Here is an 18079-nt window from a genome sequence, read left to right on the forward strand (position 1 = left end):
TTATTATTAAAAGAAGTAGGGAAAAAAAGAAAATCTAGTAAACGCCTTCAATAAAAGGATTGTGCAGATTATACACCATTAACTGTTCTTGGTATCATGGTTATTTATGTAAAAGTCTTTACTGACTGCATAATTACACCATTTCATTATTAGTTGCTGCCAATATGAGTGAACATTATAAACAAAAAAGTAAATTCATTTTGGTGTATAACTAATAATAAGAGACACAAGTCTTTATTAAAAACACTTGTGTCATCTCTAAACCATCTTAAATGCCCACTTTAGAAAGGCAGGCAAACTAAATGCATCATTTATTATCCTGGATCAGAGGTGCACTGATTTTTAGCTTTGTATTTATTTTTTTTTAAATATAAAATGCAAGACTTCCAACCTGCAGAGATAAACACAATAATTTACGACAATTATGCAAAGGACATAAAATAGGAAAGACCAAGGAATAGATGGAGGAAAGGCCATCTTACCCTCTCAAGCAGTCGAGGAGATGAAGTTGTCTAGGAAGTGTTGTTAGCATTACTATTATTTGTTCTATTTATTAAACTGGCCCAAACTTCCATGGCTCAGAGGCTCTTAAAATGCCACTATAAAATAAATACACGTACACACACACACACACTCACAGACATATGTGAATGTCCATCTGTTACGTGGCATTTTTCTTTGCCCACTTCTACTTACCTGAACTGTACCACCAGAGATTTTCTAAAGCAGAAGATAGTAGCTATCAGGGTGAAACAAATGAAATGAAGTGTGGGATCCCTTTTAACCTCCTCTCCCAGAATGTAACACCAAAGATTTAATTTTGCAGAGATGCCACTGTGGGCATGGTATCAGATATTTGGGTTTTTAAGGCCCCACTCTCGAAATCTTGGCCTGCTACTCTAATATATGGTGATAAATGTCTCCTTAATTTGCACAACAGCTTTCAATCTTCTTCAGAGCAGACCACCTTGAAGGAGCGAGTAAAAGGTTTAGTCATGGTTTCTATTTTGCTATTTGAATTCAATACATTCTAGTTAAATGGACAATTAATAGGTCACTTCCAAAATAGTAGTGTATCAGTCCTGGTTAATAAACAATCCCCACAGTTGATAATGGGCCCTATGTATTCAGCAAGTCCCTGTATACACTCAGCTCATCCACTAAATCCCTTTTCAGGTGGACAGGGTTATATGGGAAGATGAGCTAGAATGAGTCTATAAAAGTCAGTTTCATTCACTGCTTTATTTTTCAGTCAAGTGCTTTAAATGGTGTCCAGAAATTCACTTGGAATGTGAGACAGGAGAAAAGACTGACACACAGAGCCTTGCTTTATGACCATACAAAAGGGCAACTGACCCTTGCCCAAGCCTTTTCCATGTGAAATGGCTCCTAAAGTTCATCTGCAGAGTGAAAAATCGTGGTGAGGTCGCGTGTGGATGAGTCAAGTGAAAGTGATGATTGGTCACGGGTCTGTCACCCATTGTGCTGGGTCCCAGCCATGTAAAGTGCTCTGTGGGAAAGTATCAGCCCCCTAAAGAGATGCTCAGAAGCTTGAAGCTCATTAAACGGCCAGCATTTGCTGCCTCACTTGTCAGGAATCATTCTGTTGAGCAACTGCTCTCCTGAAACATTCATAAAACACATGCACTGAGGCAGCAGGGAGCTGAATTCAACCGTGATAGAGCTCTGTACTTTAGTCTGACTCAACTCTTATTTCACTTTCACCTGACAGAACTGTTAACTGAATAAATGTTTTCTCCTAGGCAGCTGAGATAAACGCATCCCTCCACTGGACTTCTTTATCATCAACACAAATTCTCTAGCTACAGATTCTTACCTTATCAAGACATCTCAAGACCCAGGTGAACTTTACTTGCAGCTAGACATTTGTCTTTGCAAGTGACAGTGTGTGTGTGTGCATGCGCTGTGAGTTTTGGAAAGTTCATCCTTTTCTTTCCAGGCCCCCCACCCGTGCTATTAAATTTTTGCTTGTATGATTTTTAATGTCCGCCTGAAAGCATGTCCTATAGCTCTGGCTGGTTTTCTTCACGATGATAAAGAGGAGGTATTTATCCTCTCTCACAATCTTGGCAATTTTTAATGTTTTTCTACAGACACCTTATGACTTCCTGTCACATTTTAAACTGGATGGAATTTTACACAGCAGTTTCTTTGCCTGCCTTCCTTTCTTTTTTCTTCTTTAAAGGAGTGTTGTTACACATTTCAGAAAGAGCCATACTGGTCCCTCAGAGATCTTTTTATATCAAATGGAAAACAAGTTGCTTTCCTTGGTATGTCAGCCCTAGGTTTCAACGCCATTAGAAACTGCTCACAATTGCTCACTGTGCTGAGGTTTGATAAATCTCTGGAAGCCTTCTGAATAGGATCGCTGTGATTTTTAGTGAGGAATTAGCTCCTTGCCATTGCATTACCAATTAGCTTCCCTGAGCACATTAAATCCTGCTGCTCTGGTTTACAGAATAACTGAGGCATTGCTGATGAATCATTAAAAACTTACTTGGAAAAGCGGAGGGGGATGCAGGGCGCCGACAGGACCCACCACAGCACGCAGAGTAGAATGCTGGAGCACTCAGAAGAAAAGGTTTGGGAGGCCCTGCAGAGAAAGCATTGGTCTCATTGATTAGCCATTCTTTTAGACAATATTCAAAATTCCACTTTTCTAAGTCAGTTGAGTAAAAGCCCTTAATTTTCTTAGTTATTCCATTATAACTCATACTGAAATTAAAGTCACATTAAAGTACACTTCATCTGTCAAAGTGCTTGCTAAATAATTTCAGCAAGATTTGGAAGATGTAGTGGAGATATCAAAATTATAAGTTCTTGTCCTGTGAGGTCATAATTACAAGTAGTGAATATCTAATATTCCTTTATTTAAGATATCTAGAGCAACACTGTCCAAGAAAAAACTGTCTGGGATGACGCAAACATCGGTGTCTGTCCTGTCCTACATCTTCACTACTAGCCAAATCTAGTAGCTCCTGAAATGTAGCTAATGTGACAAAGCAACTGAAATTTTAACCCAAATTAATTTAAACTAAATAGACTCATGTGATATTAAATAACACAGCTCTAAAATATTCTACTTACCAAGGAACAATTTAAATGTTATGTGCTTACATTTAATTTTGAAAAAGATTATATTACTTTACTGCTTGCTTTTAGAATAAAGTTTATTTGAAATATATACTGAACTAAATTCCCAAGTTTGTGATAATTCATTTACTGAATAATTCCTCAATAAAAAGTGGTGTTTCTGATCATATGTACATGTTTTTAAGTATTTGAGAATAATCCTATTTTATCTCCAGAGAAATTCAGTTAAACTGAAAATCTTTATAGTGTTTATAGTGTAGTGATTTGCCAAAAAATTCTGTTCTCATTTTATTAAACTGTTACTCATAAAATTTTCAAGAGATATGCATGAAACAGTTATGATTAGTCTTGTAGCAAATGTATGTAAAGGAGACCCATTTTTGTGTCCAAAAATTCTACAAATTTTTTGAAGTTTCATTATCATTATAGACCATTCTAAAATTTTGAGTATAAATACCATCATAGAAATTATATATCACTTCAATTGAATTTAACATTTTAAGTGAAATTTTTAACTCTATTCCCCAGTCGATGAAAAATAGTTATAAGGGTGTTATAGAATTTAAACAACAATTCTCCTTTATTGAGAACTTCCCAGATGCCAGGCTTTGGTTAAGTAGCTTAAATATACTGTCCTTAATACAGTGGGGTTTAATACAATATAAATGTGGTTAAGGTTTCCTGAAGGCGGGCACTTGCTTTTATCATAGCATACCAGGCAGAGTGCCTAGCACATCATAAATCATCAATATTTTGTAACTAAATGCATGTTCTTCAAGACTAAGACATTTCCCTCGTGTTCTTAGGGAAGAATCAAGGATCAAACTTTAAGCCCTTGCTTGCTCCCCCCCACACACCTTCCTTTATGGTATCTTTCATAATTGATGACCTTGGAACTTAAAACATGACTTGAAAATAAATAGTTTTGCTATTCTCCTGTCATATTCAAGTGACAAATTCTTTCGTTTTCTTAATTACACAAGGGAATATTGTCTTGACATGACTACATACCTTTCTGAAGAACACAGTACTTTCAGATTCACATTTTAATCAATTGATAAATGCATGCTTATTTTCATCAGTTATTTAAAGCAGATGTCAACACAAGCATATTTCCCAGTTAAAAATAATCATAGTATTTTAGGGTCCTGAAAACCCTAAAATTACAAATTAGTCATAAATGCAGATTTCTTCCTTTAATACAATGGAGAGTTTTGATATTAATGTTCTCAGACTTTTTAAGTACCTGGATTTCCAGAGAATAGTGTTTAACACTGTTTGGAAAATATGCAACTAAGGCAAAGGTATGAAAAGGAGAATATTTTGGTGTTCAAAAAGTTCAAAAACTTTTTGTTTTATTTTTATCATAAATTGTTCTAATATCAATTATAAAACCATCAGAGTAATTAAAAATCATTTAAATTTTATCTCTTGAATTATATTACAAGAACATGACATTATTTAGGCAGATTTATATTTCCATAATTACTATGGAAATATGAAGTACTTTGAAAAATTGAATTATGTTTCCAAATATAAAAATTGCCTCATTGTATTTATTATTAAGCATTTATGTTAGCTCCTTCTTTCTTTCTTTCTTTTTTCTTTTTAGGTATTAGGAAAAAATTCAGTAATGTTGCATTTACACATAAAATTAAATATTTATTATGCTAGGTGGAAATGCCAAAGAAAATCTATTTGCTTAGTATTTGCTGTTCAATATAGAACACAGGAAATAAGATTGTACCCAAGTAAAACCACTGAAATAATAATGCAAGGTATATATAAATTAGATAATTTCTATTCTAGCCAAAATGTTTCTCAGTCTACCATCCCATTTCCCCTAAAAATGGGAAAATAAAGATTAAAGAAAACAGATTATTTCCTTAAGTAATCAATTAAATACACTTGTGATAAATGTGGTTTGAAGATGTCTGATTTTATTACTAAATTTTTCCAGAAAGAGTTTTAATGGAACAGCCCATTACCCTACATGAAAGTTGTAATTAAAATGACAGTTTCAAAATCTGTAATTACAAAAAATGTCAAAGTCTACAGTTTTGGCTAAAGAACTGGCTTTCACACTTTGTGACAAGACCAGGCTTGAAGTTCTATTGTATAGAAGTTCTTCACCATTTTAAATCATCTCTTTGACACATATATTTACACAGGAGATTAGTCAATTCCTGATTGCTATACATAAATACACCTTGTTTAAGCTGGTTTATGTGGAAATCACTGTGAAATTCCAATTAAGTGCTCCTTTTTTTTTCACATGCTCCTACTCTGACATAAGTCAAATGCTAATCTATCTGAGCATGTGATTGCCTTGGTGCTCAATGGCAACAGGAAATAATTATTTAAAATAATGCAATGCATTTAAAATATATTTTGAACTTTTCACATTTGTAAGCCACATACTTTTTTTAAAATGAGGAAAAGAGAAAACTCAACCTTCATGAAAATAAAGTGACAAGTGAACAGATGTGTGAAAACTTTTGTAAGCCTTAAGATATACTTCGAAGACACTCTGAAAAATGCAGGGGGGAAAAAGGCCATTTAATACTGGATGATAAGCATTCAAACCCCATCAATGCAGTTTAGATGCAATTACTTCATCATTCAACTGTGTTAAGAATGACTCATGGTAGACTTACTGAACAAGAGTCATAATGATAATATTTAAGGAGTGTTTACTATAGTCAGGCACTGGACTGGCTACGAATTTAACACAAGCCATTTCATTCCTTCATTCATTAACATTCAACCTCAAATGGGCCTCGGTCCAGAATGTGATTATGATCGATTTCACCAAAGTAAAAAAGTAGGCAAGAGAAACAATAAGGATTTTTGTAATTAGTTATTAGCCATGAGGGGTAGGGATTTCATTTACAGACTCTGCCAGTTATTCCAAGCTGGACTCCGGAAAAATAGTCTAGAAAACAATTATTTTAGTTGACTTTTGTTATTTTCATTCTTCTTTATTGATGGAGAAGAACCATGGAAATCAATTGGTGTGAAACCAATTCTTTATTATCACTGCAAACTGTGGTACTGACTGACTTGAGGTGACATTTCAAAGACAAAGTACCAAAGATCACCAATAAAACTTTTAAATAAATTTCAGCGTTCCATTGTAATGCTACGCAGACTGAAGCACATTTCAAGGAAGATGAGGAGAAATGAGACAAGGTTCCAATATATCCTACTACGGCAGAAGGTCAAAAAAATAAAAATAAAAACCTCTGGGAAAGAACAACAGGGAATTAAATAATTTTGCAAGGTTAGTTTTAATGATCTCCTTCAAGTACCAGGTACACAGACTCTGGGAATAAAGAAACCTAAACTTCTGATTTGAAAATAATATACAACTGAACAGATAATCTAGAGGAAAAAAAACTCTTAAAGAATAGTGAAACATTTTCCTTGAGTAGTGAGACCTAAGAAATATCAGTTACTTAATGAGATTTGATTTATCACGAAGTCAACTAAAAGCAATTCATTTAGTGATTCAATTGCAATTGCAATCCCTGCCCTCAATCAGCAGGGAAAAAAAGTTAGATAAATTCATCCTTTCCCCTCTGTTCATTGAGAAACAGTAGAAGTCAGTATTTTTTGCCACAAAAGTATTTTTCAGACAGAAAAACATAGGTCTTAATGTTTTTTTAAATTTTTTATATTTATTTTTTAGTTGTAATTGGACACAATATCTTTATTTCACATATTTATTTTTATGTGGTGCTAAGGCTGGAACCCAGAGTCTCGCACGTGGGAGGTGAGTGCTGAGCCACAACCCCAACCCCTGTCTTAATGTTTTAATACAGCTCTTTAAGAAGCCAAATCAAGTGCAGTTTGATTCTGTCCTTTTAATTCAAGGCAAATAATATGGATCACCTATCATCTATCAAATGCCAGGTGTTGCACTGTGTACTGGGACAAGTTTCCCTTCCTACAAGAATTTATGATTCTAAAAAACAAAACAAAACAAAAAAAAAACTTCCTTAACATAAATATCTGACTATGCTAATGAAAAATGAAATATTAAAATTTCTCAGTACTCCACATTAAATGTATTCTGTCAAAGCTGATGCACTCCCCAAGGAAAAGATGAAATTTAAGAATTTCATACTGTGCATTTCCCTAACCAGTGGTTCTCAACACATTGGGATTACCTGGGCTATTTTTCAAAGACACAGATACCTGGTCCCCACACCAACTGGGTTAAATCAGAGTAGGTAGGAGTGGGTACCTTGCACAGAATTTTTTTTTTTTTTTTTTTTTGGTGCCAGGGATTGAACTCAGGGGCACTCAACCACTGAGCCATATCCCGAACCCTAATTTATATTCTATTTAGAGACAATGTCTCACTGAGTTGCTTAGTGCCTCTCAGTTGCCGAGGCTGGCTTTGAACTTGCAATCCTCCTGTCTCAGCCTCCCCAGTGGGAGGGATTACAGGCATGCGCCACTGCCCCAGCTTGCACAACATTTTTTAAACAAATTCCACAAGTGATTATAATAGCTAGTGAGTATGAGATCACTGAAAAGAACATAAAACAATGTCTGATACATAACAGTCACTCAATAAACGTTAGCCTTTCTCCTGCCATTATTACGTAATTCCAGATCCATAATAACATAACACATAAAAAGAAACAATATGGTCCAGACTTCTACTGAAATAGAAGCAAATAAAAAGAATATTGTTAGGAAGGTTTGGTCAAAGAAGGCTTTAAGCAGGAGAAACATCTTAATTAGGACTTTTATCTATTTTGGAAGTATTTGGAATGACAAAAAGAAAAGACAAGGCCGCATTGGGGATTACGTCATATGAACAAAGGAAAGGAGGTAAGAATGGTTAGGATGCATGAAAAAGCTTAAGAAGAACAGTCTGGTACTGGGACAAGGTCAAAGGGACAAGAGTGGCTAGAAGAGATCAGCGTTGCTGAGGGAATGAGGTCCTGAAAGCCAAAGGGATTATTTTCTTTGATTGTCATCAACGAGGATAATTTGTTTTCCTGGGTAGCTGGGTAATATGATGAAAGCTACATTTCAGGAAAATTCACCTGGAGTGGTGGCTGAGATGAAATGGGAAAAAGAAAGTCTATAGGGAAGGTTATGACCATAGTAACACTGTGTAGCAAGAGGCAACCATAAGCATTACTTGTTTGGACACTTCTATCAACATTTTCTCATGAATCCTCACAACAGCAACTACTGGATAGGATCTGGTTTCCCCTCCAGCTGTGGGACATTAGTCATTGTGACCGTCCATCGTTGTTGTTGTCTAGGGTCACCAGCTTTGCTGCCTCACCCTTTCGAGGAGTTTTCATTAGCAGCTCCAAAACAAAAAAGCTAAATTTGAGGAAATGTTTTGCTCTACTTTATTTATAAATTCAGTGTCACAGAAGAGAAATGGTATCTGTAGCCCTTGAAACTCTACTTCTAAAAGGCTTTGCTTTCCTCTCTGAGCATCTAGCTATACACCACTGTATGTGATTAATTCCTACCTGGTCAAAACAAGATGGGTATAGTGGGAACTGTGTCTGATGTTCATCATCCTTATTTCACCCCCTGAAAGATTTTAAATGCCTGCAAATTATTTGGTATTCCTTCCATTGAAAGGTGTGGTCTCTCTCCCCTCCTCTTGAATTTGGGAGGGTCTTAGTGACTTGCTTAATACAGAAAAATGACAGTAGTGACATTCTGAAATTTGCTGGACTAGTTCATAAGTTAAAAAGTATAAGACCTGGTCTGGGAGGTTCCAGAATGTCACAGAAGTTCCAGAATGTCCGGAATATCGACAGTTCCAAAACCGTGTGGGGTTTTTGGAATGTTTGCTCTCTTGGAACGCTCTCTTTCAGAACCCAGACTCTGCACAATAAGAAGGTCAAGCCACCAGGAAAATCCAAGCATGGGTGCTGCAATGAATAGCTCCAGTTGAGCACCTAGTCTACAGCCAATGTCAACTGCCAGTCAGGTGAGTAGCCCTAGACATCTAGCCAGTAGATCCTCCAGATGACTGCAGCCCCAACTGGAAACCAAGTGTAACTGTACCAGATTCCCAGTGAGAATCTCCCTACTGAACCCAGTCAATGCACAAAACTGTGAGGGAAAAATAATATGGTTTCTTTTAAGCCACCAAGTTTTGGAATGGGTTCTTGTACAGCAATACCTCTTTTTCTAACAGTTTATTCATGGTGAAATAGTGGGAAGAAGTTTTTCACATCTTTTCCTGTTCCCTCTCAATGGGCTCTGACTTATGTGCTTGAAAGTCAAGTGCTCACCCTATCATCTGTTCACATTTTGAAATTTAAAAAAGCAGAGGTTCAAAGAAGTTTTACGAATTGCTTAGGGTTATTCAATCGGTAATATAAAGAGCTTAGACTTGAATTTAAACCTTAAAATGACACAAATGCTGATAAAACTAGATCAGAAAACCATATGGTTGTTAAAAATTTACCAAACTTGTCACTTATGCTTTGGAGGAAGCATTGTCAATGTTTATTATTTTTATTATACTTTTTATTATTACAAAGGACCTAAAAGTAAATATGTTAGGCTTTGTGAGCACAAAGTCTCTTGGATTAATTGCAATGCAAAAGTACCTATAAAGAATTCATAAATTAGGAGGTATGATTCTATTCTTGATTGAAGAGTCAGATTGTGTTTTTGTTTCAGACCCCATATGAACTACAGGATTGGTACAATGCACTTTAACTCAACTCAGCCTCAGGTTAGTCTATTTAAAAACCTGCCAAGCAGTCATCTTTTATTATCTTGTGAATATATATAATTTTTTTCAAAGAATAACAAACTCTTTCCCATAGTTTAATTGAGAAAAATATTAGAGATTTGAAGTTTTTAAGAACACAAAATTTGGCGTCTTCTCACGCAGACATGTAGAAATCTAATATATATTTTATTTCTGATGGTCATTTAGAATTACTAAGATTAAGGTTTTAATGAAAAGTGAAAAACCTAATTCATCTTTGGAATATTTATAAATAACAAGTCAATTAAATATCCCACAATATATTTTAAACAGGTTCATCCCCCACACACACACACTTTCTTTTTTCTTTTTTTTTCTCTTTCATTTTCCTGGATTCTTTGGTTCTGAAAGAAAAGTCTAAAAACTTCTAGAGGCTTTTTGATCTTTGACTTCAGAGAGAATTTTAGTGCCTCAAGTTTACTGTTCACATAACTCACAAAACTATGCCCCTGAAATATTCACAACTAATAATAACTGGTTGACAAAATGAATAATGCTATTAAAAATGAAATCAGTTATGGTAACTTTATATAAAGTGATGAATCATTTGGCATTGCCAAGTTAAGAACTGACTGGAGGCTAAAAAGAATTAAAGAGAGAGATTTCATTAAAAGTGGAAACATTACTGAAAGTGAAATAAAATATTTTGGAATAAAATATACAAGGGTCTGGTAAGCATATTATGTGCTAAGGCAAAAATCCAATTTCTTACTAAGAGAGTATAAAATAGAAACATGATCTAATGAAGTCTTAAATGAGGATTCTAACAAGCATTCCTAGATAAAATCATATTGTTTCATTTTACAATTTGCCTTTTACTCCTGACAGACTCCAGGTGCATTTGAATGAAAACTTTTAAAGTTATTTAAACTGATCTAAAATGTGTACTTACACTGTATATAAAGAAAAAAATAGGAGCTAGTGTAGTGGTGCACACCTGTAATTTCAGTGACTAGGGAGGCTAAGATAGAAGAACTGCAAGTTCAAGACCAACCTCAGCAACTTCATGAGGCCCTGTTTCAAAATTAAAAAAAAAAAAAAAAAAACGGCTCTGGGTATAGCTCAATGTAAAACACCCTTGGTTCAAGTCCCACTACCATAAAAAAACAAACAAATAAACAAACAAAAAACTGTAAGAAAAAACTTTAAGGGCAGCAAATAAAATTCCCTCAAAACAAATAAGATGGATTCTCAAGTTATGAACAATGTCAACAGAACATTTTACTTCTGTAAAAACCTTTCCTATGTCAAAGAATCTCAAAGCATTTTATGAACAAAACTATTAAACAGAAATACATAGAGGTTGTCTCCTTGGATACTTTCAAGTTGGTATCATTTCTATCATTGTTCAGTGGCAAACAAAACCATGAAATGTCTACTTACAGCAAAGAGAGATGTTTTCTGGTGGGCACAAGAAGAAGAATGAAGTGGCACATACAAAGAGGAAGTCCAAAGCACAGCTTAGGTTCCAAGATTTGAGCCACAATGATGGCAAGCAAACATAGATAAAGGGCTAGGGACAGAGTTCAGTGGTAGAGTGCTTTGCCTAGCATGTGCAAGGCCCTGGTTTCTGTCCCTAGCACCATTAAAGAAAAAAAAAAAAGTCTAGATAGATAGGCAGATCAATAGATAAAGTCAACTTGACAATCCCTTTAAATAGCCCATCACATATGGTACCCTTACTTAGTATCTTTATTTTAAAATTCTACATAAGCCTGTACTTAAATTTTACCCCTCAAATATCTAAAGTAAATAAGAGTTAGTATAAAATACTAAATGTTCCTATTTGACTGCTGGATTTACTCCTTTATTTTGTTATTAAACCTCAATAGCTTAAATATAAGTTACCATATTGTGATTGACTTGGTTGAACAAAGTAGAGAAGTGTGCATTGGTGGTAGGAGATGAACAGATGCTAAAGCTGAAGGCAAATTAAGTGTACATAAATTGTTGTCCCACTGTAGCTGCAACTCAGATATTATTTTCTAAGGAGTGTGGCTTACTCCATCAGTACCAAGCATAAAAGGACTACCTATAAGTTCTATTAGTACTACTGAATGCAAGAATTTCTCAAATCTGAAGGTATTGATGAACTTAGAGGCCATTGAACAATTTGTTCACAGCAGATTATTCAGAAACTATGTAAAAAGTATTGATATAAGTTACCTACAAAGATATATTAAGCAGAATAAAAATATATACAGATAGAGCAAAATATGGTTCTGATATTATCTATAAATTCTACCAAAGAATTGCTGGGCTAATGGCCAGAGTAAAAAACTGCTAGCATGGGTACCATCATTGTTCTGTTCTGAGTTGACACTCTCATCCTGGTTCTGGGTCAGCATTAACATTTAAGATTGCAATATTTCATTTTTCCAAAACAAATCTAGAGCTTAGTTTGGCAACAAAAATTACAAACTGAATTAAATTAGATCACAAAGTCTTCAGTTAGACTGGAATCCTGGCTTTGAACAGATTCATCCTTTTTTTTCTTTCTTTTTTCTTTTTTTTTATTAGTTGTTCAAAACATTACAAAGCTCTTGACATATCATATTTCATACATTTGATTCAAGCGGATTATGCAGATTCATCCTTTATCCATATCCCAACTGCCTAAAATGTATGACAGTCTATATCACTTCCTATTTTCAGTGTATCTCAACAAAGGAGGAATAAAGTACCATTTTGAACACAAAACATAAGTGTATATAATTTCAGACTAAATCAAGGAATAATAGGTAAACAACCCTAGCTGAATGACAACAAAAAATACTAAGGATCTTCCATTTCTGTCCTATAGAGTACCACTCACTTGGCAAAATTACTTTTTAACAAAAAATAACAAACTTACTTATCCAGAATGAACATCGTCTTTCCAATCATTTTATATGCAGCAAAAAATTTAATACAAAATAGGTTTTGTCAATTATTTCTAAAATGTTTTAGATAACAAATGTTACTAAAAAGCAAAACTATTTGTTCTACTTATTTTGAAGAATACCGATGTCATTACCATCAATTTGAAAATTCATGGTATTCTCATAACCAAGATAAATTAAAAATACTCAGCTTTTCGCATTCCAAATCCTTCTTTTATACATAAGCATGTGAGTTTTTAAATCTATAACAATACTTTCCAAATACTGACATTAGCGAACTTTGGAGGGAGGATCTTCGACCATTAGGATTTTACTCAGAAAGCCTCCAAATTTCCACTAATAAACTATAACAGGTCTGAGACTTTTTTTTTTTCTCAGATAAAAAAAGTGGAGGTGAATCTACTCATTACACACTACTGCACTAAATGTGCCGCCTCTCAAATCTTCCAGGATATTCTTTGATTATAAAGGAATGTGTTTAAATTATTCTATATAAACAATTGAACAATACATAATTTGCAGTGTTCCTTTTCTTGCTCTAAATTTTCAAACCTGCCAGTTTTCCAGGATGAAGCACTGACAGCTATACTTTCATCCATGACCTGTAAAGCTGGGTTACCACTCACCTGTCCCCACCTTTTAAATATGTCTTATGACAAGAAAGTCAATTTCTTTCCTTATAAGCTGAGATATAAAATCATAATCTGATTTATTAGGGTGACTGGTATACAACTCGTTGTCCCATTCCTTTTCAGGTTATCATAGTCAATGAAGGCAAACTAAAGTGCCAATTTGAAGATTTGGAGGAAAAAAAAAAACTTTTTCTGCTTCACAACACCACAGATATTTCAAGTAATATTTGGGATGGAAATAAAATTAGTAAGTGAAACAATATTTTTCATTGTAGAAAGAGATGAATCCCAACAGCTAACTTATTGGCCCATTATGAAGATTAAAAAAGCTAATGAATGATTGGTTGGTAACCTATAGAACACTACAGAACATGGAATGTAAGCCCCCACATGGGTAGTTATTTCTTTTGTTCCATTATTATGCCAGGATTCTAAAACAGAAGTTGATACATGAGATACCCTCAGTAAGCATTTGCTAAATTAAATATATAGTATAATTAGTAGTAGGTAATCAAAATTATGAAGCAAAAATACACATAGTGGCATAAATCCCTTAAATTTTAAATAATGCTGTATTTCATTAATGCACTTAAAAATAACTCTGCATGTCCTTATTCAACATCTAGACAGATGCGATCAACAAATTAAGTTTGAAATAAAGTGGATTGTCAATATGTACAAATTATTAAAATCATATTTTATAATTTTACCCCAAGTTAGTGTCTAAAAGATTAGTACTAATTATTCACTGATATTTCAAAAAGTAATGTTGTTATCTTTCTGAAAACAATAGCTCTTTTATGCTCTCTACAGAACTTCAATCACTAGTTCATACTCAACTAATTTCCAGGTAACAGCTAAAATCATTGGCACTCATTATAACTTCATAATTTATGCTACATAAAGAATTTCCATGACATTTAGTAAGATAAGAATCTGTCACTTAAATAAAACTAGGACAATGTTCAGAAAATTATATCATTTGTTAAATTATAAAAATAAATGTAAATTCTGGTTTTAAATAACACAAACTTATGGGGCTTTTTCCTTCTTTAGATATTTTCCCACTTTCAAAAATTAGATGCATTCTTTACAAAAATGCCCTTTGAAACAAAAGATTGTTTGTTCAAGTGAAAATTAACCTAGGAACACATCAAGTCTTCATGAGGGTTGACCAAAATATTTGATAATATATACGCTTAATCTTTCATTTAAAAGGAAATATATATTCTTGTACCCTCTTATTTATTCCAAAAAATAATTTTTGAGTTTTTATACTTTAATATGTGCACAAGAATGAATATGCTCCTGAAAATAAAAACAACATAGTTAGAAAATCCTTTGCCCACCCATTGTGATATTTTGAAAGAAATGGATACATACATGAAATAATTTTAATAGTTATTGAACAATCTGAATTTGATGTACATTTGGTTTATTTAATTGGTAAAATCCTCACAGTTTAAATTATGTATTTTTTCATGGTTGAGAAGCCAATTTAAGAATTCTTGAAAAATAATTTCTACGAACACAATACCAATCCATCAAGTTATTCAAATCAACAAAGTTTCTTAACAATTTATGAGATTACTTACTAATTCTTTGTTTATGTAACCCTGCTTTACATGTTTCTAATTTTCCTCATATTTCAAAAGCAAAGCGGTCCACACTTACAAGGCACATAAGCCTTGCCTTAACTTCATCTGTTCCTGTTCCTAAATGCATTTAGGTTTTACACTATGTGAATGAGACCTGTGTTCATATAATTATATTTGTTCCATTCTTTTAGTAACCATTTCAAGCTGAAAGACTAGGACAGGTTCTAAACATGTTACATTGTATAAAGCCATTAGTAATAAATTTGATCCGGCAGTTTGCTGGGACAATGGAAACTGCTGAAAAAGCGTCTATTAGTCATTCTGAACAAACCCACTGGGATTAAAAGAATGAGTTAAGATCGTCTAAGGACGCAGCCAAAAATTAATCCAATTGGATCTCAGTTTCCAAGTCTCTAAGAAACATATCCTTTTATCATCGCTAATTTCGGCAGCCTCCCTATAAACTTTACCTAATGTTTGACTCAACAGTCTGCATCCTTCGTCCCAATCCAACGCAAATAAATAACACGGTACAAAGCTAGTTTTTATACGGTAAAACTAACGTAAACCCAAACTGTCCTTCTCTTGGTAAATTCCCATTTATTGGTGAACTTCCTACTCCAGTTGCCAATTCAGCTGTTTTTCAGCTCAGCGCAAAGAAAAAAGTCGGCCTTGATTTCTTTGCGCCTAGAATGTTCCAAAATGTTAAAGAGGAAAGAGAGCCAAAACTTTGCTCAACTCTTCTTCCAAAGACCTTTTCCTGAACAACCCAGACCGTCGCAACGGTGGATGGCAACAGCCCGCAAAGCGGACCTCTGGATTCTCCTTGCCAAGAACTTTCCAGAGGGCGGCCTTCGGGACAGGAGCGGGGAGACTAAAAACGCTGTACTTGGGAAACCCCATGAAACTGGTCCAGCCTCACAGGAACCTCGGAACTGAGATGCCCTTTCCGGTTAGAGGTGCCTTCAGGGTTTTCCCGTTAAAGCCCCAAAGTCAAGATAGCCCTACCACCTGTCCCAAGAAGGACACAGGACACAAACTATGGGCTGAGATGGGGCAAAAATAATAATAATAATAATCACAAAAAGTGGTGGTTCCCTCTTACTCCCCAAGTGGCATCTCCACTAAATCCCGACATGCTCCAGGAAGGTCCCAGGCTGGCACTCCCTTGGTGCAGTGCGCAATGCTGGCGAGCCCAGTGGGGCGCCCGCCTGGGCGTCGGCGCGGCTGAGAAAGGAAGAGCTGGCTCACCTGGGGCAGAAGGCTGGAAAGCACAGTCTCGGTCCTCCGGAGCCCGGCCGGGCAGCCTCGCGCCGTCCGCCGAGGGGCTGAGCACTTGAAATGCCCACCGCGTGCCGTAGGGTGCCCCGGCGGGGCCGACTTGCTCGGCTGCTGGGCACAGCTTGAGGGGAACGGGGCTGGCGGGCAGGGGCCGGAGCTGCGCGCCCGCAGCTGTGACTAGGGAGGCCGCGGGGCCGTGGGGCGGGGGTGGCTGCAGCCCGTGGGCCGGGGAGCCACCGACCCTCAGCAAGTTCTCGATCAGGAAACTCTTGCCCAGGTTGCCAAAGCCCGGTGCTGCCGGGAGGTTGAGGAGCGCGGAGGAAGCCACCACGTCCCAGTACGCGCCCGCTGCCACGGCGCTGGGGAGCATAGTGCGGCGCCCGCGGGCCAGTTGCACCCTCCTCTAGCCCGCGCCCCGCGCCGGACCGGCCACCGCTTCTCGCTGCTGCCTCCCCCGGGCTGGAGTGCGCTGAGCCCAACGGGGAGGAGAGGGCACCGAGGACGCTGCAGGCTTGGAACGGTATTATTTATTTGCGTTGGTCGTTTCTTTTTTTAAGGGATGGGAGGAGTGAGGGTGGGAGGGGGAAGCGGTGCGTCCCCCTGACCAGCCGCGTAAACTCTGGGAGCGCCAGGGGTGGGTGGGGGGGAATCTATACAGATCGGGACGGGGTTTTTTTTTTCTTTTTTTTCTAGAAGGACAGAAGGTGTGTCCAGCTCATCCATTCATGTCACACGGCCCACAAAGTGACAGACGCGGACAACAATAAGGGCAACCCGAGAGTCCGTGCAGTGGCAATGGGAGGGGACTCTTGCAGGAGGAGGTGGGCGTGGAGGCGACGTGAATCGGGGGCGCTAGCCTCCTCCCGACGACGGGCTAAATCGTGGCCCTATAGCTGGAGCCCGGCTGCCCTGGGCGCGAGGTCCCACAGACACCTCAGGGAGCGCTCTGAGAGACAGGCGGGCGCTCCACCTGATGACCCTTGGCATCCCTGTGTTGGTTGTCACCTCAGGCACCAATGGTCATCTAGAAGACATAACAGGAGTCGCTGAAGAGCTATTGTCATCAGGGAAAGTGGAACATTGGATTGAGATATGTGGTTGTACCACTGAAAATTACCTTTTAAAGAGTGCGTTGTTTGTGTGTTATATGAGGCCCTTGTTTTGTAAGGGGAAAGGAAATATACTTTTCTTGGGGGATCTTTTGAGAAATTGCTTAGTTTTAGTAGTTCATTTTAAGATTTGTTTTAAGGATTTTGGAGAAAGCTGTCTACAGTTTCTTTGCCCTAAAAGAGATGATCTAATAAATTTTTATCTAGAGAAGATCAATCACTTGTCAGAGTTGGTTATGCTAAATGATAGATGGTTAAGTCTAATCCCAGGGAAGAAAAGCTTCTTAGCCATTTGTGGTTGGGTACTGTTCTGCAAAGAGATGGGGATGAAAACACTGCATTATTCAAGATTATAGCTGCTCCCTTCGTTTCCTGAAAATTTAAGTATTTTTAATTTATTAACAGTTTGCTAAGTGGAGACAACTGATGGAAAGTGTGTGTGTGTGTGTGTGTGTGTGTATGTGTGTGTGTGTGTGTGTGTAAGAGGCTTTTAATTAAACGGCAACTTTAAAATTTTCTCATTTTGGAAAGTGTATCAATGGAGTGTTAAAACTGTGACTTCTTTGTCGGTTAACACTTAGAATTGCCACTCTTCTGCCCAAATTTAGATGAACTTATTTAGAATAATGTTGTATAAGGATGTTTGCAAAGTTAGAAGTCACATGTATAGTTTTTCTCTTTACCCTAAAAA

The 18079-nt window shown here is 36.6% G+C and overlaps 1 protein-coding gene across 1 annotated transcript in view; it reads right to left on the reverse strand.

Moving 5' to 3' along the window:
• DBX2 (developing brain homeobox 2) overlaps positions 1-16780 on the reverse strand; it is a 39757-nt gene extending 22977 nt beyond the window's left edge. Inside the window, exons 1-2 of the mRNA XM_081311199.1 lie at positions 16250-16780; positions 2519-2614 (exon numbers count right to left, since the gene is read on the reverse strand). Of these exons, the coding sequence (XP_081167325.1) occupies positions 2519-2614; positions 16250-16649 (496 nt within the window). The 5' untranslated portion in view covers positions 16650-16780. The remainder of the gene's footprint in view (positions 1-2518; positions 2615-16249) is intronic.
• Between the last annotated feature and the right edge of the window lie 1299 nt (positions 16781-18079).

This window comes from Spermophilus citellus (genome assembly GCF_964194105.1).
Source record: "Spermophilus citellus genome assembly, chromosome: 10".
Lineage (NCBI taxonomy): Eukaryota > Metazoa > Chordata > Mammalia > Rodentia > Sciuridae > Spermophilus > Spermophilus citellus.